This window comes from Lagopus leucura, unplaced genomic scaffold, assembly GCF_019238085.1.
Source record: "Lagopus leucura isolate 7727_CA_CO unplaced genomic scaffold, USGS_WTPT01 Super-Scaffold_100029, whole genome shotgun sequence".
Lineage (NCBI taxonomy): Eukaryota > Metazoa > Chordata > Aves > Galliformes > Phasianidae > Lagopus > Lagopus leucura.
The window spans coordinates 808,812-822,164 of record NW_024962280.1 but is presented as its reverse complement, the minus strand read 5'-3'; the positions used below and the strand labels follow the sequence as shown (position 1 = coordinate 822,164).

The 13,353-nt window shown below is 42.6% G+C and overlaps 1 protein-coding gene across 3 annotated transcripts in view; it reads right to left on the bottom strand.

The window, feature by feature from the left end:
* The window catches only part of MME (membrane metalloendopeptidase), a 38,897-nt gene that overhangs the window by 11,854 nt on the left and 13,690 nt on the right, over positions 1–13,353 (bottom strand). For all 3 annotated transcript variants that reach the window (XM_042881309.1, XM_042881310.1, XM_042881308.1), the window contains exons 9-17: positions 11,317–11,451; positions 10,001–10,102; positions 7,176–7,312; positions 6,983–7,076; positions 5,263–5,391; positions 4,251–4,349; positions 2,334–2,414; positions 1,782–1,885; positions 845–903 (exon numbers count right to left, since the gene is read on the bottom strand). In XM_042881309.1, coding sequence (XP_042737243.1) covers positions 845–903; positions 1,782–1,885; positions 2,334–2,414; positions 4,251–4,349; positions 5,263–5,391; positions 6,983–7,076; positions 7,176–7,312; positions 10,001–10,102; positions 11,317–11,451 — 940 coding nt within the window. The remainder of the gene's footprint in view (positions 1–844; positions 904–1,781; positions 1,886–2,333; positions 2,415–4,250; positions 4,350–5,262; positions 5,392–6,982; positions 7,077–7,175; positions 7,313–10,000; positions 10,103–11,316; positions 11,452–13,353) is intronic.

Genomic DNA, 13,353 nt, shown 5'->3' with positions numbered 1-13,353 from the left:
TTTAAGATCTGCTTTAAGTGCTGCTGCTGGAACCGTGAGGATCACAGCCCTGTGAAGATGCATTAATGGAGCTCTAAATTTCCTCCATATCCTGCATAAAACTCCTTTTTAGAGGTTATGTTCTTTCTTGTTTTTAAAGAATGTTACTAAGCTAAGGCAGACATCACTCTAAAGATCAGACTGCTTTAATTATCCTGATATGCCATAGCTGCAGGATGAGGTAAGAATTTATGGCTCAGATTAACCTCCAGTCATCAGCCTCAATCTTACAAATCATGATTTCTTTTCTGCAAATTATTAAACAAAACTATTTTAAACAAAGCCTTCTAAGCAGAACTTTATGCTGAATGCTTGGCAATAGGCTCAAAATGCTCACACCACCTACCAAAATGACTGCACTTTCTTGCCATCCTGAAGTGTAAGCAGTGCATGCCAGTTAAGTCACACAGCTTTGTCCCTACCCCTGCCAAGCCAGAATAGTTTGGGTTCACTGAAAAAGTTAATGAACTTTCACAAGCATCCTTGCTTGCACCAACACAAGGAGTTTTCTCCATTCCTCCTTGTTCTTGCTGGCATGGAGTTAAGGCTGAGTGCTGCATTCCCTTTCTCCCCAAACCAGCAACTTTGTGCTTCTGCAAGTGCAAGCTATTGCAGAGTTTGGAGCCCAGTGAGAGATGTCAGGATCGCATTTGCAGGAATCTGTTTAATAGATGGCCTGAATCAGCAACATCTACAAATGTAGGACTGTTGGAACTCCTTCAGCTTCTTCAATTCCTTAATGGGGACTAAATGAAAAAAGAAAAATTCTTCTGGAAGCATTTAGTAATAATTTGGTAAACCTTACCTATCTGATTTCTACTTGCAGAATAAAAAGCATTGACAACAGCAGCTCCACTTATCCACCTAGTAACAACAGGAAACAGAAGTTAGAATTTCAGTTCTTAATGGCAGAGTTAATAACCACAGGTACAAACATACAGACTGAACTGCATAATAATTGAGTCTGGGAGGCGTTTAAGTCCTGTGCCTCTCCTCAAGGCAGAGTCAGCTGGAGGAAGTTGCTCAGGATGATGTCTGGTCAGGTTTTGAATGTCTCCAAGGATGGAGAATGTAGAACCTCTCTGGGCAAACTGTGCCAGTGCTTGACTGCTCTTACTGTTAAAAGTAGTTGTTTCTGAGATGTAAGTGGAATTTCTTGTATTTCATTGTCTTTCGTGCTGTCACTAGACACCACAGAGAAGGATGCTCGCTCTGCTCTTCTGCCCATCAGTACTTCCACTGATCCCATTTCCCGTCCCCTGCTGTCGTTTCTCCTTAAAGCTGAACAGTCCCAGCTCTCTGTCTCCTGGTTTATCTGCGTTAATTCAGAGGAGGGCACTTCTGAAGTAAATTCCTGCTTATCCTCATTTAATTGTGCTTTGTTTGGCATTGTGCAGTAATCTCCATACAAGAGAAATAACACATGGGGATGAAATTCATCTTTCAGATAAACTTAATTGAAAACCTGCTCTCCAAGAGTCCGCTTAATCCACTCCAGGAGCTAAGAGACCAGACTAGAGCTACTCCACTGCTCAGCCTTCCATTCCATCCCCCTGATTTCATCATCCTACTGTTAAAGCAGGTCCAGCCTTTGAGAAGGGAGCAATGCCCTCCAACCTGCCCTCTGAAAGGGGGGAAAAGTGCAGGAAAGTAATCAAACCATTGCTGATTGGCTTCCAACTGCGTACCTCCTCCTGTACAAACCGAGTGAAGATTTATATAAGGTATTTTTAAATACTTACTCCTCTTTGTCCACCTTTTCTCTAAGCTTTTTCAGTCTTTTCTTCTGGGTAAATACTAAATTTTGAATGATGTTTTCAAAGTATTCTTCTTCTTTGTAGTTCAGCTGCATGGAAAGAAGGAAAAATACTTAGAGGTGGTGTTTGATGCAGTCTGAGTTCTGCAGGTCGTCCACATGGTACCGCAGGAGCAAGTTTGCATTCATGAATAAACAGATGGAGTCACTAAGTTACAAACCCTTGCATCTGCTTCAAACCGTGTTAAATCTGTGATAGACTTAGGAACAGTAGGCTGAACACTGCTGGCTCTACGTTTTATCTTAGCAGAACTCCTCTACAATTTACACATTCCCTTGAAGTAACCAAACACACGTCACCATCTGTCCTGGATCAGCTGTATTACACTGAATTTTAATGCATTCTTACTTACCTCAGTAGAACTGAGGACAAGATTGAGGAATTCTGTGCAGACGCAGATGATTCGGTTATGAAGATAAAGCCACAGTTTCTCTCTCAAGACCTTTTTCTAATTACGTGCCTGTTGTGGATGCTTACCTCCTGGTACTCGCTGTTCAGCTTGTTGTCATCTGTCATGATCTCATCTGGGTAGCCAATCCTCTCCCTAATTGCTCTTGCCTAGGGAAAAGACAGTTTGATATCCACAGCAAATCTACCTGTATTTTTGGATCAATCAACTAGGTAGGCAACTGCAGAGAGCCCACACCTTTAATGATATGCAGTTTTTATTTTCTTTAATCATGGAAAGCACTATAATGTTTACTGTTAATTGTAACACTGGAATTTTCAGAAAGTATCTCGTTCCTTCCTTTATCAGTGAACTTAGAGAGATGTGCCCAGGATGCCAAAAGCCCTGCAGCGATGCCTTTGAGCTGGAAGGTTGAACCAATAGTAGATCTCTTGAAAAAAACTGACAGATTTTACAGTATTTAAAATGGACTAAAATTAATGTCTGGAAGGTTTTTAACTTCATGTTAATGAAGTTGTAGGAAGTCACATTTACAATTTTCCAGAACCACAGTTTGAGTCTATAACAGAATGTTTAATGAGCTCTCATGTCCCTTGATTGCACTGAAACCATTTATTAAAATCTTCTCAGATTTTGGCAATTTTAAGTCCTAACAAAGGCTTCTCCCCCAGACCTCACTGCACGCCTTTCCATAGCTAAACATTCATTGTACTTGATGACAATGCCAGAAGCAATTGAAAAACAAAACAAAAACCAAGTGGCACTTGGCAGCTCTTTCTAATATTTCCATATAATCATGCATTAATAAATTTAGCAATAAAATCACATTATTTATGCAACTAATTTTCTGACATAGGCTGTTTCCCCAAACAAATGAACATTATAAGCATCCTGTGGGGTGCATCAGGGCTTTTCCAGTGGTTGCATTTAATCTTGTCAGTTAAGTTGTTTGCAGCAGTAGAAGCGTTTTAGGGGCTTTGTAAATGCACTGCTGATGTCTACGATTAGCACAGAATTCATAGGGTTTGCAGTTTGGTCCATCAGTTACACGGCCGTTCCTGATCAGGAGTTACTGGGTGGTTATACCTGGTTGGTGCATGCAGCTATTGAGGCTTTCTCCTCCCAGGGGTGCACTTGCACCAGCCGATAAGATGGCATCTGTGCTATGTGATCCCATGAGAGCTGGGATAAGCCCAGCGGATGCTGTGCCTGCCTGAGGTATCTGTTGCAATCATGTGTTTTTGCAGGCTGTGCAGTCTAGAGATGGTTGATAAAGCAGTAATGCTTGAATAGTTATTTTTAATGTTTTTTTCCTAAGATTCTGTAGCACAAAAATTTGGAGGTCCTGCTCTGCAATTAATATAAAAATGACATTTTCCAAGCATTATTATTTTCATAGTAAAATATCAGTAAGAACTCAAAGTGGAAGACTTTTTATCCTTACGATAAAACAAACTAGAGATATAGTCAAGTGCTTTCAGTTACCCAACTCAGTGCTCTCTACAGTTGATTTTCATTACTCCAGACTTGCATGACCTGTCTGAAGCTGCTTCTTCCCTCAAAGGACAATTCACTGAAGATCTCCAGCCCATGGTTTAACTCTTTGTTCTTGTCCTATCGCTCATAATAGCTGCTTAAATCACCACAAATCATTCCTTCTCATTTTCAAACTTACTTTCCTGTAGATATTCGTTATCTATCCACTTAATCACTGATTTGCCTGGGAGGCCTTCCTCTTTCATATAGATATCTCCCATTTTGTAATCTTATTTCCAGAGAGGCCCCTGCCCATGTAATTTGAATCTGACACACAAAGTCTGCAAGCTGTTGTGCCTCTGTGAAAGGTATATATGCATTTATGTACACACGTGCATACATACATGCATACAAAAGTGTTACTGCTTTTCTGTTATGGAAAATGAGCAGTTGTATACTTATTTTTCAGAGAAACACACACTATGTCCAATGTTTAAGATTGAACTTACTTTTTGTTCTGCTTTCTTTTTGGTTTCTGCATCCATCCAGGTGAGATCATCTAAGGTTTCTATAAAAACACCACGTATATCTGCAATCATTTCCTCCACCTTGGAACAAAAACACCAGTATGTTACAGATCCATGGAAACTATTCTGTTATTTTTCCACAGTTATGGCTTATTGGCTTATATGTGGTTTATTATCACCATCCTGTTTCTCCTGCACTGGCTGACTGTGTGTGCTGTTGATGGACCATGCTCAAGCTCTGGAGCTCAAGTTAAGGAGTGCTTTCAGCCTGGGAATGGGCACGAGCTCACAAAGCAATGATGGTTCAGCTTACAAAGAATCTGTCATTTGTCCATCTGCTGCACGTTGGGCATCTGGTGGAATTATTTTTATATATGTCAACCACAAAAAATGGTGTATTTCAAGCTTTAATGGCAGAAGGAGTGATAGGAAGCAACCGCATCTTCGTTTTGGGTATGTTTTCAGAAATACTCTGTGTGAGTGAAGGCAGAGAGAAAGAACTAATTGTCCCTGTGCCGCACTTTGGCGGGATGTGAAGCGGCAGCAGTGCACAGGATAAGCAGTGCCTTGGTTCTGGCAGGGGCTGCTCCTTGGTCATGTATGGCCCACGGCTGGCGTGGCTGCATGCCTTTGGTTCAGGGCCAGCTGACGGGGCAGATGGGCACACAGATAGCTCCTGCCCCCACGTGTGCACACACGGTCTCTTTGTGTTTCACATTACTTCACAGTGTGCTTGTTTGAATGGAAGCAAGCCAGCTCAGAATTAGCAATGCAGAAGTGCTGAGGTGTAAGGGAAGGACTCTTGTAGCACGTGCATTCTTGTCACTGCTCACTGGTACATTGCATGAGAAGCAAATCCAAAGGTTAGGTCTTTTAGGAAGTGACCCTGCTGCACAGAGGAATTGAATCGAAAGCGTGATCAAACCTTTATAGAAGCACAATAAGCGACAAATGATGTTTGCATGGCACACGGGAAGTTTGCTGGAAGGCTTACCACGTGTTTGCTGTCTCCAGCAAAGGCCTCCTGCACATACAGCCGTCCCACCGCGTTCTCCATGTTGCCATTGACGTAGTTGGCGCAGCGACGCCAAGCAGCCGTTTCTGACGTGGTGCCGTACAGAGCCTGTGAGACAGAAAGGGCAGAGAGAGCAGTGATCTCAGGGCACGAGGAACCTGAGGATGGACTGATGAGCAGATGTGCACTCGGAGGAACCTAATGGGTCTTCAGTCAGTGCTGAAGCTCCTGTTTGTACTTACGGCAGCTAAATGGACTCACTGTGAAGGGCATGTCCTGCACAGGCCAAGGAAAGAGATGAATCATTAGTGATGCTCTTTATCTTTTCAAAGCATGTAAGGTAGAGAGAAGAAAACTACTCTAAAAGCCAAGAATGGGAGAGGTTAAAGAGGAATACCCAGAGACAGAGCTCGCGGTGTCGCAGGGATCTGTAGTGAGGGCAGCTCTGGCAGCCGCCGTGACTGCACAGCTGTACAGCAGAGCCATTCCTGCAGCATCAAGGCTGTGTTTTCCAGTGACAGCTGTGTCTGTGTGCTGCTGGTGTAGAAAGCTGTGTGCTGCTCTAGGAATGAGAACTTAGATGCTGCCATACAGGTAGTAGTGACTTGCAGTAGAAAGGGATTGCTGTGGGTCTGTATGCGTGCAGTGCCTGGTGCATTAGGATTGACACCTGCCTCACACAGCAGAAACGTAGTTACATTTGGAAGCAAACTTAACAAGAGAAACGCTAGTTTCAATTAATTGCACTTATTCTGAGAAGCTTCAGCTACGTTATATCACGTATTGTTAGTTAATTAGTAGAAAAGTTGGTGGTTTTTATACGTAGAGTGGCGAGGTCCTTTTCTGTTGTTTCAAACTTTGACATTTTTCTAAATGACACTTCCTCAGTGAAGTCCTAGGATGTTGTGGAAACATTCCTCAATGATGCAGACTAAGCAAACAGGAAGATTCATTTTGAAAATTTCATGCTTTAAGAGGCAGGGGAAAAAGAAGAAGTAATTAATGAATGCGAGTCCCTGTTCAGGTATATCAACCTGATCAAACTAAATCTCCATTAGCTCGCACCAGTAATTACTCCATTTTGTTTTGGTAACAGGAAGAATCTCCTTAAAATGCTGCGTGTGTGCATAGAAATGTTGCCTCTGTCACTGATAGATGAAGCAAAATGGCCTTAACTGCTTTTTAATGCTGCTCAGCAAACTTAAAAGCAGAAAGTTCAACTGGGGCAATAGCAAAGATTTCCATCTGCAATCTTTGTGGGATTGCTCAGCATTTCCTTATAAGCACTGAAATATCTGCAAGATCAAATGATTGAAAAAGGAGACCAGACCCATCCTGTTTCACTGTGACTCTCTTCCTTTGGATGCTGAGGAGTTTCTAGCAAGCCAATCCAAACTGTTGCATAAGATGCTAGCAAGTGGGACCGTTACCAAAATGACCGTATCATCAGGGGAACGATGCAGATTTGGAAATAACAGAGCAAGTAGCAGAGCAGCGCCTTTCAGATCCACCTCAGCTATTAACATAGATGGTATAAAGGAGGTGTACACTCCAGCTGGAGCTTTAGCAAGCACGTCTGGCTTTTGTGCACAGCATTCAAGATACGTTACATTTTATACAGCACAGCCATTAAGGAATTATCTTTTTTGGTTAACAACGATCATTTTTACAACTTGAAAAGAAAGATTAATTTCTGCACCTTACGAAAAGCATTCCTGGTATCCTTGTAGTTGCGGCTAAGGCTGTTCACAAGGTCCATTACGAATCGCCAGATCATGTAGTTTTGAAGTTCTCTATGTAATAAAACAACGATAATAAGCTGGGAACGTTTTTAGGCTTTTGAAATACACTGGAAATAAAATGCAAATTGCAAAGATAGCTACCATACCTACCTGGGGCTATACTTATTAAGAATAGACTTCAGCTTGGTAAGGTATTCTGGGTCGTAAACAACCACATGTTCCGTATTCTCAATGTCAATTTGTACAGTTGACATTATATTATTTATGAATTTTGACCAGTTGAATGCCTGGAAAAGGAATACATATTATTTAAGGACAAATCCTCCAGAAACAGCCTTCAGCTACTTTTAGCAATACGTTTCCCTCGCACAACTGTGCTGATCTCCCACCAGCTTCACTGCTTGTGAATGTTGTCATCACAGTAATAACTGATCTGGGATCATTTATGTCCCCTGTGCTCTAAAATCCTATTAAAATAGGATGGTATCCAGCAGAAGGGGTCCAGACGTTGTTTTATTTTCAGTATAACACAATTAAAAACATTACGGCTCTTTCCATTTAGCCTGGGAAAGCAGAACAGGTGTTTTAAGTAAAATTTCACTAATTCTTTTGCTGTATACAGCTGAGGTTTTCTAAATCAAAGCATGATAAAAAGCTTTAATGCTCAGCACGATGTGGCTCTGCAGATACGGAGCAGTGTGAAGTTTGTGGTATTTGTGGCATCCTCTGTCAGGCACATGGCAAGGGCTTGTTCTGAAGTATGCTGAAGTCCACGAAAAGCTTGATTCTAATAGGCTTTCAAACAGACACACTAAATCCACTGTCTGTACAGAATTTTCCTCTGTGTGCCATGCTGTGATATACTGAATAAGAAGCGGTTTGGTAGCAGGTCCACGAGCACCTGACAGCAGGATGCCACGGCAGACAGTTCTCACTACGATCAATGTTCTCTGTTGTTTCCTGCCTCCCAGGTGCCAGAACCCCACGTGCTTTATGCTGGCATTCGCCTGAGCCCCACACAGCACTCGTGGGCAGTACCTGGGAAGATTTTTTCTGCTGTTTTCATTCTGTCACATCCACCCATGTGAACAGAGTGTTTTTCTACTGTGGGCACTCTAAACAGGAAATTCTTGATAGTTGGCTGATAAAACCTATTTCCCTTCGCTTGGTCTTTGGTCAGTGATACCGCGTGCCTCAGAAAGGAGACAGGGAGCAGCAGTGGCCGGAGAGCAGGCAGTGCCTCCTTCCTGAGCGTGTGCTGCATGCCAGCACTGCTGCGCGCTGCCTGGGCTCGGTGTGCTCCAGCTGGGAGGTTCACACCTGAGCTGACATCCAGCAATCTGCAGAGCATTTCTGTTGTCCGCTGTGTGATAGCGGCTGGTACAGACAGATCTTTCAGCTCGCAGCCTGTGCAGAGTTGTGTATTCTTGCAGCAATTCAGCCATTCACCTTGTGAATAAATGGCACTGATTTACAGCTGTTTCTATACAGGCTACTTTAAATTCCTTACGTGGCCCACGGTCCGTGTTGCAAGAGACGAGGCTCTGAGGACCAGTTTGACTTAGAAAGCAATTCAAATCAGAAGCTTTAAATCGTAATCAAAACTGTAGAGCCACTTTGTGTTCTTATGAGGCTGGGTGGGTGCTCGTAGTGGAAAGGAATGTTGCATTTAAGAAAAGCAAATAATCCTTGTGCTTGAAGAAAAAAAAAACACATTTTGTTAATTTTTAAAATGCTCATTATGCTTATTTGTCTGAGAGCAATGGGGATTTTTCCCAGTCTGGTTCTTTTGAGAGGAAAGTGGGAAGAGGTAACATCTTTTATCAGACAAACTAGCTGAGGAAATCAGATGAGCTCTCGGGAGTAGAATCTCTTCAGTTCTGAAAGAGAAGCACCAAACTTGAAGCTAATTTTAGGAATAATTGCTGTTCTATCCTTAGGCCATTACAACAACAGTACCAACTCCCACCATGTGTCTTTTGAGCATTTTTGGATAAATTTAGAGCAGATGATTGCTGCTGATCTACAGTACTCCCCAGAAACTAAAAATAACCTGGGCAATACCGTTCTGTGAACAAGTTAGCTTCTGACATGATGATTGCATTCTGACATTATGACTGTAATGGTAACTTGTCAAGTTGGATCTGTGGGAAGAGGTAAATTATGAAACTAATTGAGTTACTCAGAATGAAACTGTCATGAAATTTAAAATGAAAGAATTTCAAGTCAATAAAAATAGCAGGCTATGAAACTGGGGTGGGAATCGTGTTATTTCATAGTACCTGAACGCAGTCCTGCAGCCAGGCCACAGCGCCCTGCTGACCTGCTTGTCTGCGTGCAGGGCGCGGAGCAGGAGCTGCTATGGTGAGCACGTCCAGCGAGCGTGGTGCTGCTGGGGCGGCACGCCTGCGTTATCGCATCTTTAGATATTCTTTAGCTGGACTTTGTGGTCCGTGAATTAAAGGTCATGCTGTGGAAGTGGCATGTGACTCAGGATGGGAGACAGGGCAGAGCTGAAACGTCCTGGGGGAGCCACAGTGGGAGGAATGGGCAGAATTCTCCTCACGCGTGGTCATCGTGTCCAGGGCTTTTCTGCTTGCTTTGGGTGGTCATCTTACAGGGGGAATGCTGGGGAAATAAAGGACCTTTTGGTCTGAATCTGTAGCCCTGGATGAGCACAGAGGGCCTGAACAGTCAGACACAGTTGTACAGCAGACTAGAATGAATTGCTGGCTGCAGTCTTTTCGATCTCTTTGTGTTGAAGCAGAGGTGCAAGATCTGCCTCCAAGTCAGCAGGAGTTGTGGGTATGGAAGCACAGACTTCTGTGCATAGTGTGATTCAGCAGGTGTATAAATAATAGGCAGTGCAATGCCGGAATCTTGTTTGACTTCACATTTGTGTGAGATTAAGAAAAACGTCAAGCTTCATCATTTAATCTCATCAGCCAAGAATATCAGTATTAATTATCACTCACCGTATGATTTATTTCCAACGAAAAGTTGTTCTGGAGTTGTGCCAGCGTCATTTTATTGTACAGCAGAAGTGGATCATTTCTATCTTCAGACTTTGTTGTTGCCTATCAAAGTTAATGAAGAGATTGAGTCAGTTCACAGGAATTTTGGTGAGCAGCAGTAGAAAGAAAACATTCTTGTTTCAGGTTTAATACGTTACTATGAGTTTGCAGAAGTGCGAAACCCCTTCTGTGTACGTACTGATAGCATTTCCTCAGGCTGTGTGTGCTTTCTGATCAGCACGCCTGTGCTACGGAGTTCCTTCTGGCTCCACTGCAGGCCATTTTGTGCCGGCAGCACTGTGCCTGCTGAGCTGCACCAGGCAGGTTTGTCAAAAAAGGAGGCACTGGCCATTGGTGCTCTTTATCGGCAGCCACTGCTGTAGGGAAATGCCACTTTGTTTCCTTTCTTGCTCCCCTTCAAATCTTTCCCCAGTAAATTCCTTTTCTTTGAATAATTTTCTATCTCTGATCTAAACCCTGAAGGGTGTTTCTCAGGAGAATGTGAAGGAAATCAAAATCAGATGGCTTTAGTTTACACAAATGGAGTGGTTAGGTCTACCTCTGCCAAACACATGCCCTCACTGTCAGCATAACTTACAAAACCAGCCGAAGCTAGGAAATCTGTATTTTGACTATTTTACAGTCATCCTCATCTTCAGGTGGTTTTGGAATGTTTAATAATCACAGACCAAGTTCTTGCTTGCTCCTGAATGCTTTCATTTCCACTTGTTTTTCTCAGTGCAAGTTGAAATTCTAGCTATTTCTCCCAGGCATACTTTCTGGAGAACAGGCATTCGATTAAAATGCACTTGAAACAATCAGCATTGTGGAGCAGCTTGTGTAGGACAAACATTACTTTGTGTTGCGTGGCAAGCCAAGGGATGGCGATCAGCTGCTCTGATAACCAAGCAGCCTGCGTGAAGAAAAGGACAAAAGGAAAAGAGGCCCCAGCAGCATCTCCTAAAATGCACTTTCTATGGTAGAACAGAAACCAGCCTGTCTCTCGCCCTCTTTTCCCTGGAAGGGCTTCTGTGAACAGATTAGGATAAAACAATTTGCTGTTTCTGGAAAACAGCTAACTCCTGTTTCCCTTGCTCATTAGAAGGCGTGTCTTTGTGAGTGTTCCTTTTAGGTATTGCAGACCCCATGTGCTTTTGCTCAACGTTCGATCCCACAAAGCAGCACGAGCATGTCGCTTAACAACAGTTTGCAGTTGGCTTCTGTAGGTATGAAGGAGGTCAGGTATTTAAAGACACTTTAAAAATGAGTTTTCTCACGTTAGCAATCTCTTTCTCCAGGTCCATGACTCTTCTCATTTCTTCTGCAATCTGGGTCTCGTTGAAAGAAATGTTTCTTTCTTGTAGGATTAGTTTAGCCACAGAAATCATGAAATCAACGTAGGCAGAACATGCCTGCAGGGAAAAACACAAATGTTTCAGAGTCAGAATTCTTCAAAGAATATCTTGATTATATGGAAGATTTCCTCTCCATTTTGTGAACAGTGCATGGTTCTTCATCTCCTCCTTTGATAACTGCACAGTGATTTATTCTCAGATACAGTTAGATCACAAATAGAAATTTGAAAATGCCCTCGTGGAAAAGTACTGCACTGTTTGTAGCACTGTTCAAACCTAAGCGCTGTCAACTGCTGCACTGTGTTTTCAGTATTTAAAATGAGGTATTTGTGGGTCCATATTTAAACTACCTCCTCTGTTCTTTCTAGTTCACTTTAATTACGACTTCCAAAAATACTGTGTCCAAGGAGCAGAGTTCCCAGAAACATAAAAGCCAGGGAAGTGAAGATGGGCTGTGTGGGATGAGTGCTGTGGGCACATTGCTCCCAGAAGCAGCAGCTCTTGTACGGCCACCTGGAACATCCAGAAATCACTGTGCTGGGTGTAAGTTCAGCAGAGCTTTGTTTACTGCAGGTAATACCGTATACATGAAATTTAGTATGTCTGAATTTACCAAGGATAGAAAAGGAAGCATAGAAGTTTATTCCTTAAACCTTACACTGTCAAGTATCTAAAGATCTTAATTTTATTCCAGTTCCTTTTGATAAACCACTCTCAATTTTCTTTCGGTCAAAATGCTGTTTTCAATATACTTTTTAAAGGCAAGGTAAATACGTACTAAGTTAGCTATAGTAATAAATCTATTTTATGCAAAATACCTTAATCTACTGAAACAGTGAGAATGGTAGGATGAGTAAGGTGTGCATGGTGAATAAAACAGCAATCTCTAGGTGTGTCCAGTTACCTAAGGCAGTAGGATACAGCCCTGCTAATGAATGCTGTGTTTATTTGGCCATTCTGATGACTCCTTTCTTTGCCATCCATCTCCTGTCAGCCTCCCCTCCCTGCCAACAATGCCTGCGTGTGCTGGAAAACCGAGCAGCTCACGAACAGAATTGACAGCAGACTTGAAAAGGAGAGGTGGCTCACAACTGAACTCTCTGTGTTCTTTTTAATTAAGGCAGATTATTTTATCAGAGAGAAAAGCCCATTAAGCCACTGACAGCTACGTTAACTCACAAAAGAGAACGCATAGCAAGCCTGCAAATACCATTCCAAAATACCCAAATCTACATATAATTAAATGTATATTAATACAAACATTACCCCAAACCAGCAAGTCAACAGAAATCTTGAGTTGCAATCAGTGCCCTTTATTTTTGGCTTAAAGGCGAAGAGCACTGCATGTCACAGAGCAGACAGTTACATCAGCTAACTTCAGATGGACTGTATGAATATTCTCAGATATTTTAGAGGGAACTTAGATGTCAGAATAACTCCTGTAAGAGCATTCCCTTAAAACAGAAAAAAGAAGTTGTAAAAATGATAGACGTTCCACTTGTGGCTTAGAGGCTGGAAGTGCTGACAAAGCCAGAGGTCGAAGGGCAGGAGGCAGTAGCTGGTTTGCTGCGTACAGCTCAAAGAATAGGATGAGACAGCAGGGAACAGAGCCAAGCAGAGCTATCAGAGGACAAGGACTGAAAGGAGGAACATCTGTGAAATGGGGCGCTCAAGCCTGTAAGACATGCAGTTACAGAATCACAGAGCGCCCAGAAGATCAGTGGGGCCAACCTTCATGGGAACAGGGAGCCTGGATGAGAGCATCTGTCCTGTCCCATTGCATATTAAACCCTGGTGGAGGTTGTTCCAGTCTCTGGCTGTTCTTTATCTGCCTTTTAGTGACTAATCTCTGTTTCTTTTTTTAAAATGCTTCCCCCCTACACTCCTGAAGTGGAAAGTAGTATGATACCTTCTGGTAGGTCACCGTTCAGAATAGAAATTGTGGTTTCCTGTGCTGCA